Consider the following 19,730-nt stretch of genomic DNA (forward strand, 5'->3'; position numbering starts at 1 on the left):
CATTAAAAAAATTCTGAAAGGGTTATTAAAGACGTTTGTCACAGTAACATTCATATTCATAGTATGGCGTATTTAATAAATCAGTTTTTGTAAGTAAATCATTTAAATCCCCACACTCCGATAGTAAAGTAACATTGGCGCAGCCGATAGGAGTGCTAACAGATTACTAACATATTACAAGTAAGTTTTCTAATACCTGCCATTCTCGGTCCAATGAGCATCAAAGACCTCCGTAGACATATTTCACCTGTCTTCCTTCCTGAGAAACTAACTACACTGCCAAAAGATATGTAATATTCATGTGTGAAAAGGCGAAATACTTTCATTAAACCTTTAAGAATTATTTAATGTTTTTGGCTTTCCGAGATGTTTACATCGGAAATAACCGATCGTGGCTATTGTGTTTTATTAAATCAAATAGGTTAAGTTAGATAGAGTTATTAAAAAAATACGTAGTTGTTTTCATTTATTTTATTCACTGTCTTGCAACATAAAACGTTTTTAATAATAATACCAATATTTACATGAACAATTATATCGATCAAACGAATTAATAATACTTAGCAATAGGTACACCTTTATGAGTACGTTTAATCAGAATAGTCACACGGAATGTAAGTTAACGCTTTTTTCATCAAGAAACCGAAAGATTTTAATGTCAATAAACATTACCTGGTTAAATTATTGTTGATCGCTAGTTAATTCGAAGCAAATTACAAAAACATAAACAAATATTATTTTGAAGTAAAATATGTTAGGCTCTTAAAATAGTTGTGATCTTTAAAGTGATCTTCTTGTTTAGACATTAAATGCTTTTATACAAATGAAGTTTAATGAGATGAGAATATAATTTGATTTCTTTATTTCCTTATAATATATTAAACATTACAACCAGAATCTAAATTCGAACCACCGAACAAATTACATCTCAAAATTATATTTATTACATCTTAATTTTAAATGATCTAACGAAAGATTTTGAACAAAGACAATTCAGAATCTTTGACTCGAGTATTCATTTGATAAATCTGTTATGAAGAAATCTGTCTTAAATAAAGAATATTTCGAGAGTCCATTTTAAATAAAATAATAAGTTGAATTGTCGAGAAGTTGTGAAATTCTAACATCCCTTCTTTATGTACAATGAAAATATACTGCGAACTTACATTTTGAGAATATGGTTTGAACACAAGAGTTTGCCATATTATGTGTGTGAATCAAATATGTAGTGAATACAATAATTATTACCACAAAAATATTTTAATTTGAATACGAATATTAAGAAGTGTTTTTAACTTGCTACACGTTTGTATAATAGAATAAGATATTATAAATTGTGCAATTAAGTTACATAAGCTAACTGTTTGTTTTAAATATTATTACATTAATATAATTGAAAATAGCTTCCGTGTTCTCATTTTTGCACTTTCCGTAACAATTTTTTTTATTTTTCTTTTCATTTTTCAAACCCACCACACACAAAAGGAAGTTCTCGAATGAATTTCACTTCTATAATGTTTTCTGATGTTTGCCAATTCACAAACTCTAAATTCACTAACTTTTTGAATATCACTTTGTTGTTCTTATTTATTTTAAAAAAACTCCAGCTTGCACAATCATGGCAAATATAAAGTAATGAATACGATTTCTGTGGTTCAATAAATGATATCACAAAATCACTAATATTAGAAAAAAAGAATGTTCAAGAGTTATTTCTAAACTCACCTGATGCTTGTATCGAAAACATTGACATGTTGTACATTTTTGGTACCAAGGATAAAATCCATTTTGGTTCAACTGCGCTGCAAGCTGGACTTTTTGCGTCATATTTGTGCATTGTTTTTATTATATTTAAGTGTTGGCAACAGCAGAGAAAGACCGAATTTTTTCTGGTATTTTCAAAATTATACGTATTACGTAAAATATTTCAACAATCTATGCGCGGCTGGGAATCCATGCCACATATCAGGCATTCACTTTGCAACGGGAAAAGATTTAAGTAAATTATAAATAAAACATTATTTCAATGAAATTCTTTCGAAGACATTATCATTATTTTCCCTCCATTGTCCATTATATCACACATTTCTTTTCTCTAGACAATATATTACCATTCATACTCATGAAGCTTGACTTCATGGCTTAAAAACTACAACGTATAAATATAGTGACATTATGAAATCTATTTTAATTTATACATTGATTTTGCAAGGATTCTATAAAATACTTGGATGCAATTGGGTGTAATTCTATGATTATGATAATAAAAAATATAGGTTCTTAATATAATTTCGAAAAAGACATATTTTTTTACTTCTTAGTCAATAATTTCAACAACTTATTGAGAATTTCTTGAACTGAGAAAATAATATCTGTAAAGTAAAAGACAGGAAATGAGCAGCGAAACTTGTTACTACCGACCAAAGATATTAGAAGAACAGAACAATATCTTGGCTACCGACAATCTTGTAGGGGGCTTATAGAATGTTAACAAATAACTTTGAGTACACGTAATGCTTCGAAGAGAATACATCAATAACTTACTTAATAAATTGAAATCATGTTTGTTTAGGTACATAGTACTCCTCACAATCAGAGAATACACATTTTACAAACTCGTAAGTCTTAGCTTAGATTAAATTTAACATGAAATCACACTGATATTTAAATGTTACACAGTCCGTCGGATCCATTTCACAGTCATTAACAAATTAAAAAAATAATTATAAATGCGCCTCAGAAAATAACATGAGTTTTACGTAGACGTGAAAGGATTTATTTAAATCATTCACTGGGATAGTATCACGTAGCAGAAGAACCACAAAAAGATTCCCGATTGCAGGATGACCTTAGCAGTGGCCTGGAGGGAATTTCCCAGACTTATGCCCCTAACGTCCTTAACTTCTCCTCGACTGGGCCTGGAGAGAGGCGCTTCCGTTGAATCTTTAAGTTCCTCAGAACAGGGTAAAGTGTCGATCGGAATCTGAAACAGGTGTTTCTTGTTTCGATTCTTGGCCACAGCGGTATCATTATGTGCTTTTGTTAAGCGATTAGACACGTCTTTATGTGGCTCGTCATACGCCTCGTCGTCTAAGCCCTCTTTGAATGTGTCGGGAGTGTCGAGATATTCTATTGTTGATTTCTGGCTGAGAACCTTGTGTTTAGATTTCTCGTACAGTCTATTGTCCGGTGCGTGTCCGAAGGCTTTGTTTTGCTTGGCGCGTTCGACGCTATTGTCTGAAAAGTCATCGTGTGTGGACGACTCGAGGGTGCAAGATATCTGCTCCAGGGATCCTTTTGTCTTATCGTTCTTAGTGTCGTTGCGCAGCGCATGCACCCAGGTCAGGCGGCAGTCGCAAGAGAAGTTGTTATCTGAGAACATAAAGGAATAATACGTTACTAAAATTTCAAATAACATTGTTACAGGAACAGACACACACAGATATTACATTATTCTTCTTTCAATCGGGTCTGATTTCAATAACAAAACATTTTAGATTTTTCCTTCGTGTTTGGTTTTTTTTTTGTAATCCTTCCACGTCAAAAGATTTTTTTTCATAATTTTTAAACATCAACGTGAAAGATATGATTAGAAATTTCTCAGCCAAAAATATAATAATGATTTATTTTTGGTGTATTACGCCGTGTTGCGCTACCCGAAACGTTGGCTAAAGAAGGAGGCAACGCAACATGGTATAATACCCCAAAAATAAATCAATATAATTCCATGAAAGTATATGACGCAAAACAAAATGCTCACTCCATCGAAAAACTGTCAGTCATCAAAAATGTTTTATTAGCATTAAGTTTATAATTTTGTAATTACCTACGGTTACCAGCTATGTAAGGTATATGTTAAGTACGTTATGTTATGTTTGTTTTGGGTTTATTTATCTTACGATTGATGTAAAATCTTATGTTGTAAAATCATCTGTATATTTATATTCCGTCATTTGATGTTTTTGTTTATAAGAAGAACATGTAAATTGTGTACGGCTAAGATCATGGTGAAAGTCAAAATAAATAATAAGGCGTTTATCGTTTTCGTATTCCATGATATCTTTAATTCGTCGCTCTGGTGCTTATTTGTTTTAACGACCAATTAGCTAATTTTAGAGAAGAGAAAGGTTTCTTACTTAATTTAAATTAATCGTTTTATAGGTATTTAAGATGAAGTTATTTTCTTAAACGTAAAGGTCATTTTACCTTAAGTAATTCTTAGTAAAGTGACTAATTATCGTTTTTGGTAGTATATTTTTAGTTTTAAAATGGAAATTGAACAACTTGTTGATTGGTCGTTTGAACAATCAAGCACTTGGACGAAGAATTGCTGAATACTTTATTTTTATTAAATTATATATAAAACTTCAAATAAATTTTCATAAATTGTGGAAAAACATGAGGTGACATACGTTAAAACCTTAAAACTCTAACGGGTTAAATTAAATCGTGATTTTATAACATTAAATCAATGTTTCGGGTGCAGAGCTTTCCACATTTTATGACTTTAAGCATTTCCCCAAATAATTAAATCATTTCTTAGTGAAATACATTACTATAACACACAAGCCACGGTTTGTCGTGTGTTGGCAGTAAATAGAAATAGCAACAACAACACGGTGCTCGTATTTGCTTAGCTTTCAGGTATATGCCGCTCATTAATAATTCATCGCCTGGAATGTTGTTCGGGTTACAATTTGTATGACAAAGCGCCTTAAACTTGGAATCCAAAGGCGTGAATACAAACACATTTATAACATTAGGCAAGCATAACCTGTGCCACCAATGACCCTACGGATACATGGACAGGTGAAGATTATATTCTAAGGTTAACTTACCCCGGAGTTATGTGTGGTTTTATAACTGTTTTTGGGTGAGACATTATGAGCAAAAGGAAACTTACGATTTAGCCAAACCTTCATTAGTTATAGTTTAGTTATATTTTACTCTGGGGAGGCAAACCAACATGTTAATGTTAGGCTGTAAGCCAAACAGTTATTTAATGGAGCGTGAACACTATTAATATGAATAACTAACAGTTCTCGGAGTAAACACCTTTGGAGTTAGTAATTTACATATATTCGGGATTCAGAATATTTGCCTATTCATTTTCAGGTGAAATTCAGCGCAGCGGAAAATAAACGTCACACTGAACTATTTAATAGAGGAATTAACTCTGGTGCACACTAAAGTATCATTTAAGCGTTGCGAACCAACAGAATACAGAATTAATCTTTTTTTTTTAATATTCATTTACATAAAATAATGTATTATAATTTACAGAAAATATATTAATTATTTCACCTAATTTTATACATAAGATGTACCACCATAATAAAACTAGGCTTGTGTGTGAGGGGAATTTGTGATTTTGTTTGTTATGTTTTATGTAATATGCCAAAGTATTCATTTTATAATGGAATGTGTTTTTTAACTTGAAATTTAAAATCTTTGTTGTTGTTAATATTATCAACTAAAATATAGAATTCAATAACTTGTGCTAATGAGCACATGTCTTATATAATACATTATTTGTTCAGAGTAATGTGTTAATAATGTATAATTAAATAAAATTGAAAAGAATTTTCTTTTTTGTAAGAATTCGTAAAAAACAGAAAAAATTACAATCACCATAATATACAACCCCATTATTGCCAGAGAACAAAATAAGTTGCAAATTTTCGTAATAACAAAAGTGATGATATTTATGCATAAAATAATATACAACCCATTACCAAAATTCTTCTCAAAGAAAATTATATAGGCATAACAAATTTACTCACATAACACAAGAACGCGCACTGAAATTAGGCTACCAAAAAAGGCAAAATTCGTTCCACAAAATAGTTTAAAACATATAAAGTCTGAACCAACAACTTCGAAGTACAAATGGCTAAAGTAAAATTAATTAATTCAAACCAAGTAAAACGGACGTAACAAATGATGAAGCGCATATTAAATACATTTTGTATTGCATAAAATTACTACAAAAATGTCTTGAGACGTCTTCGGATGTCGAGTCTGCAGTTGGAATAATAAATCTACATCCATTTTCCAGTGCGCAAATAACTAAATAAATTTTATTGATTAAGTCTCGTAGAAAAACTTAATATCTAAAAACAGACAATAGATGTTGAGTCTGATATTTATAAATTTTGCTACCCCCTATTTATTTGGCATCGGAATGTATTTTTAAAATTAAAATCAAAATTTAACTTGATCCTTTCAAAAACATTTCTGCCGAAAATCAAGAAATAACTTACTTATGAAGGCAGAAATATTGGATACCTATCAAAACGCTGTAACAAAAACATCGGAATTATATATCTTAAGACGTCTCTATTGGAAGTGAAGAAAATAATTATAAATGTAAGAAGTGAAGAGAGAAATAAATTTTGTACTTAGGTATCAACCCTATTAGCTTTAATATTTAAAGAAAACACAAAGTTTAAGTTACCTGCAATATATATTTTAAATTCATTAGTGTTTTTTACTACAGTGAAGCCAGTGTTGTGAACTTTTTAGGTAACTACGTTTTTTTTTTAAATTTGAGTTTCAGCGTATCAACTGTATTCATTGGACCACTAAGACCGTATTATTTTGGAAAGTAGGTTTTAGTAAATTAATTCAAATTCTTCGTTATTTATAGAATTCTTAAGTATTTATTAAGACTAAAGGCAATAATGAACCATAAGTCAACCATACCGTGAAGTAAAAAAATATTTTATATAATCTTTACAAAAAATTAATGTTTGAGCAAAGTGACTGTTTTAATTAGCATCGTCAATGCGCAGAGTATTTTCTATGAGAATTAGGTATCGTGACTTAAGGCTCCGTAGTAAGCGTTTAAAAAAAGAAAAGGTTGGTTTGAAAGTAACATAAGTTAATACAAATGTTAGAGGAATTACGCTAATATTATAAGACGGTAATAATTAAGCGAAAATTGTGAAAATATTGAATAAAACACGACTCGTTCAAAATAGATCAAAAATCTTTCGATAAATGCCTAAGTTAAAGATATACCGTGAATATTTTCACACGTAAAACATGTTAGATAACAAAAAGAAATGTGTTTTTAATAATTTTGAGAGCACATTAGGCGATTTTTTTTCTTTCGATGAAATCTCATATAATTAGCGATCCGGCTCAACAAATGTGTAGATATTATCTTCAAAACAACATTTATCTTTTTAAGACCATAAAACCTTAAGTGTTTGAGAAATATGTTATACATCGGTAGAAATTCGGCATGTGGGGCTTAATATTGTAATATATTTATGCGAAACAAATTCCGGTAAATTGTAAAAACAATATCAAACGTTGGAAATTTCTCATAGTAGTAATATTACGTTATTATCATAATAATATAAGCCGTTGCGAGATACAATATATTTCATATTCCATCGCTTCAAAAAATAATAATATTGTTTTTCGAATGAAAAGAGGAAGGTAAATAATATAATATCGCTGTCAACACAACATAAATAACACGAGATCATAAATGAATATCCCGTTTCTTTAATATAATAACATGTATTTCACGAGCAGTATCTGTAATGTCATTTGTTCCTTGTTTGTTTGTACATTTCCTTCTAATATTCTTGTGTTGGCAGAGCCGAGAAATAAATCAAGCCCAAGTTATATCATATCTTTCCCGGGCTAATAAACAATACAGTTGGCTGTTTTGCGATAAGTTTGGAACGATTTTGTGGTTCGTGTCATGTCACTACGTGATACTCATAGATTAAAGAAATATGGATGCGTAACGAATCGGAATAGTTTTCTTTTTAATCAAATCTTGTTTTAACCACTGGAGCGATTGGTGTCGTACATATTTATACATTAACCATATTATTTAATTAATGCCATTCCTTAAAATATGAAACTGCTTACTGCCGTTTAAAGCATACTTTTTACTCAATCGAGATATTTTCAATTTGTATTGATATTTTGGGCGAGTAATTAATGCTTATAATAATTTGTAATCCTATGTGTTATGCATAAAAACCTTGTCTTATTAAACATTAGTTTATCATCAAAAAATAATAATAATAAGTGACAAGTCAAAATATTTCACCAAAAAATTTAGATATAATATATCTCGACCCCATCTAGTAGGAAATTCAGCACTAATAAAGCCTTTCCTTCGAAAATAAATTTGGTTGTTTACAGGAGAAAAAAAACATAATAAGCAGTAATTGTCGATTGAAGTACTTGTACATATTGATTGATTTGGCGGGTTGGGAATAAGCCGACGTAGCACAGTGTTCCAGAGCATCTAAATTTCCGTCGGCGGAATTTATTTTCAATTTGTATGGATATTTCAGGCGAGTGTGCAAAATGGAAAAATGTGCCAAAAATCATTAAAAATTTATAAATTTTAGATTACGTATCACAGATTTTATATTTTTAATGCAATTTGTTGTCGACTCCAGTTCCTGGGTAGGAAGGTTCGATTCTCTGTCGAACCAAAAAAAAGTTATTTTTAAAAGACGTTTAAAAAAAATGTATTATAGTAAAAAACCTTTATTATAGTAAAAAGATATTTTTTCATAACTATAACATATTTAATAACATTACAGACGTGGTTTTTTATAATTTTCGGAGCATGCTTGGCGATTTTTTTCCATCTGGGTATTTTTTTTAATATATATATTTACTTTTTCAATTCGGCATCTGAATAACTAATTAACATTATGTAGGTAGACATTCCCAATGTGCGGACTTAAAACTATTCGAAATTTCACAAACAAATACGAAAACATGACAAAATAATGATTATGAAGATTAAAAAATATTTTATAAAATTTTTTTTTTCTAAACAACACAACTTTTCTCCTTCTCTATCATCGCCGACACTCGATACACCTCCCCCAGATTAGCCGAGACTCGAATACCGCACAGTGGATTAGCGGAGAAACACACCGCTCGGTTGCGTCTTGAGCCAGATACAAATACAGATTCACGAGGATTCGATAAGAGCCGAGGCTCAAGGCAGATCCGGAAGCTGTAAGTTCTAGCTGCAAACACTTTAAAGGGACTCGAAACCTGATAAGCGAAAGTAAACCTTCAGGCATATTACCATACACGTGTAAGATACACTAACTTCCATATTTAGTTATGATGTCGATTTTTTACGATAATTTTTTTAAGAAAAACATCTTTTAGTGCGCCTAAGGGGGTAAAACCGACTTTTGCACATCAGTACGGCACGATGGGACGATGGGAAGACGCTCCGATACTTGATTCGGCCAGCTTATTGACTCGTCAGCTCTTTCCGCCCGGCCGCCAAAACTCTGTGCGGGAAAGGCCGATTATTGCGTGGCTTGGCGGAACGATGCTGCATTCGGCCATTCTAGTGACTCTCTCCTCACTCTCTGCCTGTATTGGTTTCCTTTACTACGCGCTCACTGCTTCATTTGTGCCACAGTGAAGTTTCGACTTTTTTTTAGCACATTGCAAGTGTTTATTTTTTTTTAAATATGAGCGACAGTGACATTCATAGTATCGGTAACAGTGAAAATGAAAAATCATCACAATAAAATGCACTTGTTCCTGTTAAAAATAGAAAATTCAACTTATTTTTATATGTATGCATTTGGTTTGGTGTGGAGTCTATAAAGCACTCACAACATAATTCACGAAGGTGGAAGGAGGTTGAGTATTACCATATTATTTTTAATTAGGTATCTAAAGCTATTAATGTTTATTGAACAGCTAAGATAAGGTCTATTTGACTCAGATACTTGCAATCCTACACTGCGGAATATTTTATAAGCCTTTACTCTCACAAAGGACATTAAGGTAGTAAAATTATATTCTGTTTGATTCCTGGCTATTAATTGAGATACAAGCACCTTATCAGCATTAATTTGATGGTAGTATGTACTCCCAGTTCGACATTTCGCCAATGACGCAGGCAAGTATATACAGCCTTAAACACTAATCCCTGTATTTTGCGAGATAATATCTTAAATGGATAATAAATAGTTGCTTTCATGCCCCAGGGTGGAAATGAGGGAGGCTAAAAGGGGGTAAAAGTGCCACTAATCATGGTGCTTAGACACCAACCCCTAAAAAGCTTCAGGATATTTGGCGGTAACTCGCCACGTTACGACATTGATAAAAAACACTATAAAATATGTACCCTAGAGATAACCTAATTTCAATGTATTTTATGATTATAGAAAGGTGATATTAAACAGAGTGGATAGCTGATACACGAGGATTGTGTGTTTTAAATCCGGTGGCGGTGCGAGTAACTATTGATTAATTCACGAGGAGGATTTTGAAATGTAATATTATGCACATTTGCAACGTGTATCATAACGAACGTTTCTTTCAAAACTACCTTTGTGAGAAACTACTATTTTGGATCGAAATGTGTTGTTTGAATGGCTCTATTTTTATCTTAATACCGCACAAGAGTCCCGACTGCTCCCTTCAAACCTAAGCCAGTGAGATTGCGGCATTTTTTTATGTTTTAAGGCTGGTATAGGGGTATAGGTAGGTTAAGGAGATATGTACCTGGGTATTCAGATCTAGTCACAAAATACGGCTAAAGTCATTTCAAGCAACGTTTCGATTCTGAATGGTTGTACTGATGACAGGACAGGATATCCTGGTACAGGGCGATACTGAGGGTATCTACCACTCCGGAACGTGCCGCAAGTATAAAAAGATATTTTAAATATTTTAAGTGAAAAAACTCATTTTTTAATAACAGCCGTAAACAATCCCTCAACCCTAGAGGCTTGCCTTAGTCTGAAGAGCAAGGTTCTCTAATCTCTCACCTCTCATCTCTCATTTTTCCTCCTTTAATTCCCTTCTCTTCAGCATGACAACATTTCCTATCTGTGGAAGTCATAGTTCCACCGGCTTCTGAAGTTTAAAAAACAATAAGTTTCGCTCATCGTGATGAAGTGAGCACTAAAAAAGAGTTTACTTTGCTTGTCTGAAAATAACTAAAGTGCTAATAAAAATGGCCCTCCTTTGTATCATGATATAAATTTAAAACTTTAAACGTTAGACGCAATACTACGCTTTCTTTTCAAAGTCAAAATTTTGTATTCAAAACAAATTCACGGTGAAAAACCCCTCCCGAGGAGAATGATAAGAACTCTCATAAACAAGTTAACGTGGTTTCAACAGTGCTGTAACTTATTCCAGAAGTACTCCTTTGTTAAAAAATGCTTCACGAATTATCTAAGAGATCATTATTCTCTCAACTTTGAAGCATAATAAAAAAACACCGTGCATGCTGCAAAGGACTTAAACTTTCTGTAACTTTCCGGTGGAAACCTCACATTTTCGACTTGAGGTTAAGTCACGGCTAAGTTTTCTAACAGAAAACAGCACTCTAAAGAAAACAAAGTAGTATCGGTAGTAGGTACTCACTCATCTGGCCTCTCAAGTCTAAACACACTTCGTTTTTATTCTTGGAAATTTAATTGTCTTTCGAGTTTTCCGTTCAAGGGGCGGAGATACTTAACTTTATGCGTTCTTCTTAATCATTTTTTCAGGCAATGCTCATTTATTTCTTAAACTTGGTTCAGGCTGCGAAGTGGCAGTGAGAATTCTAAGAAAAACGTTCCACAAATTTGTAGGTTTGTTTTTATATTGTTAAAAGCAGTTTATTTTTCTTAAATTTTAATATTTAAATGCTGTTATAAACCAAGTTCCACGCTTATATCAAGAAACTTTGGGGGCTGAAAATACACGAAAAACAAGGTGATTTTTTTTTTTTAATTCGTGTTTATATATTATAAAACTAGCTGAAGTTTGGCTAGCGTTGCTCGGGGTTATTAATGGTTTGGAGTAAAGTTTGGAGGTTGTGAATTCTAGTATAACTGAAAACAAGGTACATTCTTAAAGTGGAAATAATATTATTCTAAAGATTTGAAAAAGGATAATTTTCTTAAGTTTTTTTTTCACTATATTGTGCCATGTCTTTTTTGGGCGTCCCCGACTTCCACATAGGGAATTCTCGTGCATTTTGTAAATAATTTATTTCAATAAAGATAATTATTTTATTATGTGCCTCTTTTTTTTCTTTTTTTTTAAATGCATTTTCAATTTTTGACGGCCGGCATAGTCCAGTGGTAACGCATTGGACTGCCATTCCGAAGGTCGCGGGTTCAAACCCGGCGTGCGCAAATAAATTTTATTTGATTAATTTGTGTTATTTCACAATTCATTAATTAAAATAATATATATTATATTTGCGGCACGTTCCAGAGTGGAAGATACTACCAGTATTGCCCTGGTGTAAGACCACCATTCAGAATTGAAACGTTGCTCCAAATGGCTTTAGCCGTGTTTAGTGACTAGATCTGAATAGCCAGGTACTTCCCCACCTTCCTCTTTCCCTTCCCCACTTACCTTCAGCCTCACAACATCCCCCAATTGGGGATGCCATAGTCTCACTGGCTCCAGACGGGAGCAGTTGGGACTCTTGTGAGGTATTCACTATAAAGAAAATTAAAAAAATTTGTAGTTGTTTTAAAAATTGCGTGCTATTTCGGTTCTGAAAACGGTCATGCGCCATTTTGACCGCTACGTCACAAGTGCTACGTCACACCTTTGCCGCTGCCGCCGCCATCGGTTTGCAGGATCTACTCGGGCCGGTCAACAGTGACGTCATCGTTCGCCCTTGAACGCTTGATCAATCACCGGGCGTTTTTAGCTGCATTGAAATATTTCGTTCGCGCCTGTTTTTAAAGTCATTAAAACTTTAATAAATGATTTTTTAAAATTATAAAAACTATGTATTCTTGTGTCTGAAGTGTTTCTACATGTGAATAATTAATAATAAGCAATTTTTTGGTGTGAAGAGAATTCCCTATTCACTTCTGTTGATATTAAAAAAACTACATTATATCGACTTTTATTCGCATCTCAATGTGCATAAGTCTTTCTCCTGAACACTCCTGATACCAATAAGAACACACTTTGAAATTTTTATCGAAATCGGGTTTTTTGAGTCTTTAGTGGACAAACAAAGAAACATTGATTTTTATACTAGTGGATCCCCGCAATGCTTCGCTAATGCAAACGTACGAGTATATCTCGGGTGCCTCCTACTTCTTACACCATTCACTACCAATTGCCACAATTTTACTGTTAAAAAAACTACATTACATCGACTTTAAATGGACTCTGTATCTTATTCCGGTGCAGAGATATTGCCTTAAGTATTCCTCGGTGTTTCCCACTTCTTCTACCATTTAAACATATCTTAAGGCGATGCACTACGTAGCAATGATAGAAATGTTTCAGATGCTTTAATTAAATACTGCGAGTAGAATACATCTTGGCCTTTGAAACAATCGATTATTTTTTAGATAAGTCTTTTTATAAGCTCAGAAAAAAATAATGGATAAGGCCTATGAAAGCTGCTTTAAAGTTCAAAATCTCCTACATACGAACCCATTTTCAGTTATGATTTTATTGTTTATTGTGGAAAATTAATTTATTTATAAAATGATCGAAAAAAATTTAAATATTTATGCCTGAACATTCACAAAATAAAATAAAAGGCAGTTTTTGGCCAAGTTTTTTTCTTGCATAAATCAAAACAGTTGGATGGTGTTAAGCGGGAATTAAAGTTTTATCGCCATCTATGTAAGGTGTGTTATTGATAGCGGCTCGATTCAAAATATTACACAACGTAGTGCATCGCCTTTCTTTAATTAATTTATTTAATTCTCTGGCACTAATAACAACAGTATTTGACATTTTTAGCAATATCGGTAGACTACTTTTAGAGTTTTGCGAGCACAAACATACGCAGGCTGAATTTTTAATATCAAGATTAGAAACCAGATAGAATTTAACTCAACCATTTGGAATGCTTTTTATTATACAAGACATTTTCAAAAATTAAAATTAAAATTTTCCTTGAAATATTTTTTTATTATTTTTTATTCCAAAACTATCTTGTATTTTAAGTTGGAACCAACCATACACATTCATCTGCTGTTGTATTTTTCTGTTGAAAATGAATAACATGGTTATTAAATTTACACTTTTTATTTGTTAACCTTTTAAATGATATTGATTTAGCAAGAAACAAATATCCGAAATCCAAGTTTTCCAAAATAGAGCCGTAAGTAATATGTTATCATCTACCATGGGACCCCAGACACAAATACTTCATTTTACAATTCTGCCAAAATATAACATCACATCTGCCGTTGTATAAATAATGCAGAACTCCTCACATACCAACACCAAACCAGCCTTTAATGCCGACATACATCAACACAAAACACCATTACCAAAATCAAATACACTTATCGTCATCTACTCACATGACTAAACTTGGAAATACAACGAATAAGTATAATAGTAACCCAAAATTTCCTGTAACAATATAGTAAAAATATTGTCACAAGCTCTTCCTCGGCAATTTACTAACCAGTGACACAATCTTTCCTTGGAACTCCCTTCTAACTTCTGCACATCTTTCTTCGAATGGAGCGATTTCTGGCATATTATGCCAAATTTGCAAAAACGTTTTTTTTATTTATTTTTATTTATTTAACGCCCAGAGGGCTTTTACATGGTTGGTAGTATAATTTTAATTTGACAAATACTTTCAAACATAAAAAATAAGAATAAAATTACATTTGATAAAAGCTATGTAACAAGTTATACAAACACAAGAAACAAAAACAGAGAATTACAGCTATTTGTTGGTTTACATGATGTGTTTAGGAGTATTGTTGAAATAAATGTTTTAAATGATCCACAAAACTTGCCAAGTTGGTATTGAATATGTCAACATCACCCAAGTAATGATTTCCCATGGTGTGAAGTCGTTGTATCGGAGAGTGGGCATGTGGGCAATGTAGTTACGCTTATGTGTGCTGCTGTAGAATATTGTATTTTGTCGTGTTGTTACTGTGGGTGTATGTATGTTTATAAGTTGCAGGAGTTCACAACAGTCGAATTTAGAGTTAAGTATTTTGAATAAGAACGTTAAATCGTTTATTTTACGTCTATCTTCTAATGTATGTATTTTTAGAATATTTAATAAGAAATTTTATTTTAAGTCTTCGACAGGGATATTTAATTTAAAATTTATAAAACGTAGAAATTTTTTTTGTATTCGCTCAATGTTGTTAATGTGAATTGTATAAGATGGAGACCAAACTACTGAGTTATATTCAATTAGACTTCTTACTAGAGATACGTATAATAGTTTAATGGCTTGCAAAGAATTAAAGTTTTTAGTTGTTCTTAATACGAAGCCTAGTGTTTTCATACCTTTGTTCACAATTTGATGGATATGATTGGTGAAACTTAGTTTTTCGTCCAAAATAATTCCAAGATCTCTCATTTCCGTGACTCTTTCTAAAGCTATGTTATTGATGGAATATTCGAATAAAACAGGATTTTTGTTTCTGAAGAAAGTCAAGGTTTTGCACTTTACTACATTTAAAAATAAATTATTTTGAACGCACCAATCTCTAAACTTACTAATATTTGACTGTAGTATATGGCAATGATTTATATCAGTTATTTTCTTGTATAGTTTGACGTCATCTGCAAAGAGCAATACCTCGACATCGTTGAAGCAATTGGTTATATCATTGATGAAAATGAGGAACAAAACCGGGCCAAGGTGACTACCTTGCGGTAGGCCACTGGTAGCCCGGAAAGCTTTCGACATCCAAGATTTTATTTTAACGAACAGTTTACGATTTGACAAATAGCTACTAAACCATTTTAGCATGTTATCCCTTATTCCTAGAGCAAATAGTTTTTGGATTAGTAGTTTATGGGATACTTTGTCGAATGCCTTCGAAAAGTCTGTATATATACAGTCGACTTGTTTATTTTCTGCAAATGATTGTATAATGAAGTTTTGAAATACCGTTAAGTTAGTTGCGGTGGATCTTCCTTTGATAAAACCGTGCTGTTTTTGATTAATTAATTTTATTAATTTGGGATAGATTTAATCAAGGACCAATGCTTCAAAAAGCTTTGGCAGTACTGACTGTATACAAATGGGGCGATAATTAGCTATGTCAGTATCGTCTCCTTTTTTGTAGATCGGTGTAATGAAGCTAGATTTCCAGCGGTCTGTAAAATGTCCAAGGGACAAGAGACGGTTAAATAGTAATGTAAGTGGTTTAGATAATGTATTAGAGCATGTTTTGAGGAATATTGGTGGAATTTTGTCTAAGCCAGCGGATTTGTCAGTGTCTAAGGAAAGTAATTTTTGTTCGCAACACTTTTGTGTGATTTGGCAGTTTGTTAAGTTTGTGGTCATATTAAATTTGTATTCGGGTATTTTATCATCTGGAGTGTCTTCATCATATTCATTTTTGAAGAAGTCTGAAAAAAGGTTTACAATATCCTGTGTATTGTTTGCACTGATTCCATTCAAATGCATTATTGGCGGGTAGTCTGTGTTTTTTTTGTTCATTTTTTCAAGAAATTTCCAAAGGTTTTTGGATTTAAAGACAGTGTCCTCGACAGAGGTTATGTACATTTTGTAACATTGTTTGGAAAGATCTTTACATTTTTTCCTAGTTTCGCTAAAGATTATATAATCATTTATGGATTTACTTTGTTTGAATTTTTTGTGTTGACTCTTTTTTTGCTGAAGAGAGGCTGTAAGCTCTGATGAAAACCAAACCGGGTAGGTATAGCTTCTTGGTGTGTAAAAAGGTACATAGGATTCAATAGTATTAGAAAAATATAAATAAAGTTTATCTAACGATTCATCAACGCTTTCAACGGATAAAAAAGACCAGTCTGTATTTGAGAAATGGGAGTTAATTGAGTTGAAGTCGGCTCGTTTAAAGTTTAGGACGCTTTGTGAAAGTTTCCTTTCATTATCACATGTCATATTTAATTTAATGTATAGGGTAGGATGATGATTATCTATAGGTAGAAGTGGATCATTTGAGAGTTCAACAGACATTTTAGGATAGTTTGATAAAGCTAAGTCTAATAAGCGATTGTTACTGTTATATATAAAATTATGTTGATGAAAGTTTAGAAAGTTTACCATGTCCAAAATTTCACGTGCACGATCGTTTTCACTTTCGTTTATGATGAGACCACAGTTATTTGCTTTCCATATTAAGTTTGGTAAGTTATAATCCCCAAGAATAACAATTTTCGAGTGAGGATATTTTGATGAAATTGTTTCGATGTCTTGACAGTGGTTTCTATATGACTGAGGGTCAGAAAGTGGTGGTAGATAGGCCGTTCCAAATATAATTTTCTCGAGAGGAGTCGTTATTTGCACAAAAATATGTTCGATGTTATTGTGTTTCGTGGTTAATTTTCTTGCTGACAACTTCTGTTTTATTGCAATTAAAACTCCTCCACCTCTTGACTTGGAACTTGATCTGACGTTTCTGTCGCAACGAAATACTTTGTAGTTAGTAAGACCGAGTTCAGTCGATTTGATTTCCGAGTTTAGCCAGGTTTCCGTAAGTATAATGATGTCATGATGATGGGTAGAGCTGCTTGTAGGTCATCGAGTTTTGATCGCAGTCCGCGGATGTTTTGATAATAGATTTTTATGGTTCTGGTTCGGTTAGGTGGGATTTCTTGAATATTTTTGTAACTTCCTAGTTTTTTGGTCGATTTGGCACGATTTGGGGGGTGGAGTTAATGTATTTTATGGTGACATCTTTACCATTTTCTTTCCTTTTTTCCAGCTGAACCCTCAGATCGTTCAGAAATTTTTGTTGCGCCGGTGTTGAGTCGGTGTAAATTCTAACATTGTTCTTGAGAAGACTTCGTTTGCTTAGAATATTTCTGGATTGTGTTGAATTTTGTACTTCTATTTTTATTGGTTTAGGCTTGTCATTTAATAATTTTCCAACCCTATAAAAATTAGAAATATTTTCATTTGCTGAATTGTCGATTACACCGATTATACTGGTGACAGCTGCCTGGTCATCCGAGATCCTGCCAGCTTCTGTCGCCTTAATGCTTTCGGGCACATTGCAAATAATAATATTTTTAGATCGCACTTGTTGTTCATTCATTTCCGAAATTGCCTCGCAAATATTAAAATTGTTTTGCGAAGGATTTGCTCTAATATCCTTGTATGCACGCAGTTCACCTTCTAAATTAGCAGTTTTGGATGCTACAGCTGAAGACATGGTACTTATGGCACTTAAAATTTCACATGCAATTGGGGAAATTTTAGAGATTTGATCCTTGTTAAATTTGTTGGCCGGATCAAAAAGTACTTTATTAAGGCATTGACAGCTATTTCTGCTTTGGAGATGAAATTTTGCACATCCATTGTGAAACGTTTAAAAATTCACTATTCACTGCTTATCACTGTTGGGAGTCGATGATTTATTTTTGCTTTTGTTGACACAGTACACAAGTTCTTCCAATGCTAAATACTGCTATGTTAGTAAATAAGTGCTGCTTGTTAATATTCGATAATATTTATGTGTAATAATTCACTGTAATTAGTTTAAGGACGGGTTGTTTCGGAGAATTTGAACAATTCATCAAATTTCAACGTTCATTTTCGGGTTCTGTGAAAGACTTATTCAAGTTCTGTTTTTATATCATTGTAGGCTAGTTGCTTGACAAAACTGAAATAAAAACAGAACTTGAAAAAATCTTTCACAGAACATGAAAATGAACGTTGAAATTTGATGAATTGTTCAAATTCTCCGAAACAACCCGTCCTAAATGTCTAATTTTGACAGGAGTAGATCAAAATATGTTTGTACTGTCAAAAGAGTATTGTTGTAATTTTGTTTTGAACGATCACTTGTCATAATATGCCATATTTATAAAACCTAATAGTATGAAATAAACGGCAAGATGACATTTAATAACTAGATCACAATGGTCAAGTGTTTAAGACGCTATCCCGGTAAAACAAGAGATCCTGGGTTCGATTCCTACTTGTGAACATTATATTTTTTACTGTCTCGTTTAGAATTTTCAGTACATCTTTTTCTTCAAAGAAAATATTTTCTTTCATTCGGAATTTGGCCTCTTTCGTTAATACTTTCCGTCGGCTTCTGTCTCTAGTCATTCATCTCAAGTTTCCTGGACTTTTCATCCCGCTCCAGTCTTTTTCAACATAATAATTATTCCAACTCTCTCTTAGTTTATCCTTTTATGGAAAGTTTACGTCGCGGAAGAGAACTTGAAGCCTATTGTAAACGGAGTTAACCTGGATCTTGAAAATATCAATAATGTAGGAGGAAGTAAATACAGCAAAGCTGACACTGCTGTCTCAGAGTCGAGCAGATCATAAAAAAGAGTTTTCATGTTACTAACTGTGTACCTACTAAATGTTGGATACACGAAGAATTTTAATTTATACGCTGGAATACGTTCTCGTTTGTCGGAGTAAGGTCCCGAGATACATTAAGTTTGAGTATTGTAATGTATTGGTTAACTGTTTAATTATCTTCTTAGCATGGAAAACACTTGAGTATAAATACTTTAGTTTGTCAAAGATTACGAGTACTTTATTATTGTAAGACATCGAATACTTTATTATCGTATCTAACATATTTATACAATCAGTTATTCTAACAAGGAACGCAACTAGCTACATAGGGATTGGCTAGCATCGGCTGTACTCGTAACCATTCGGGTATAACCGACATACTATCTCTGTCATACGACGTAAGTACTGCCAGCTAAGAAAATACCTTTAAACTAAATTGACTGGATAATCATAACTTAGATCTACACACTTTACCGATATATTGTGGGCT

General features: G+C 32.6%; 1 protein-coding gene across 1 annotated transcript in view; it reads right to left on the reverse strand.

Moving 5' to 3' along the window:
* Positions 1 to 461: 461 nt before the first annotated feature.
* Positions 462 to 19,730, reverse strand: part of LOC149415302 (uncharacterized) — a 130,977-nt gene continuing 111,708 nt past the window's right edge. Inside the window, exon 3 of the mRNA XM_089642274.1 lies at positions 462 to 3,372. Coding sequence (XP_089498400.1) covers positions 2,789 to 3,372 — 584 coding nt within the window. The 3' untranslated portion in view covers positions 462 to 2,788. The remainder of the gene's footprint in view (positions 3,373 to 19,730) is intronic.

The sequence above is a fragment of the Hesperophylax consimilis genome, chromosome 18 (genome assembly GCF_061612785.1).
Source record: "Hesperophylax consimilis isolate HC1 chromosome 18, BYU_Hcon_1.0, whole genome shotgun sequence".
Classification (NCBI taxonomy): domain Eukaryota; kingdom Metazoa; phylum Arthropoda; class Insecta; order Trichoptera; family Limnephilidae; genus Hesperophylax; species Hesperophylax consimilis.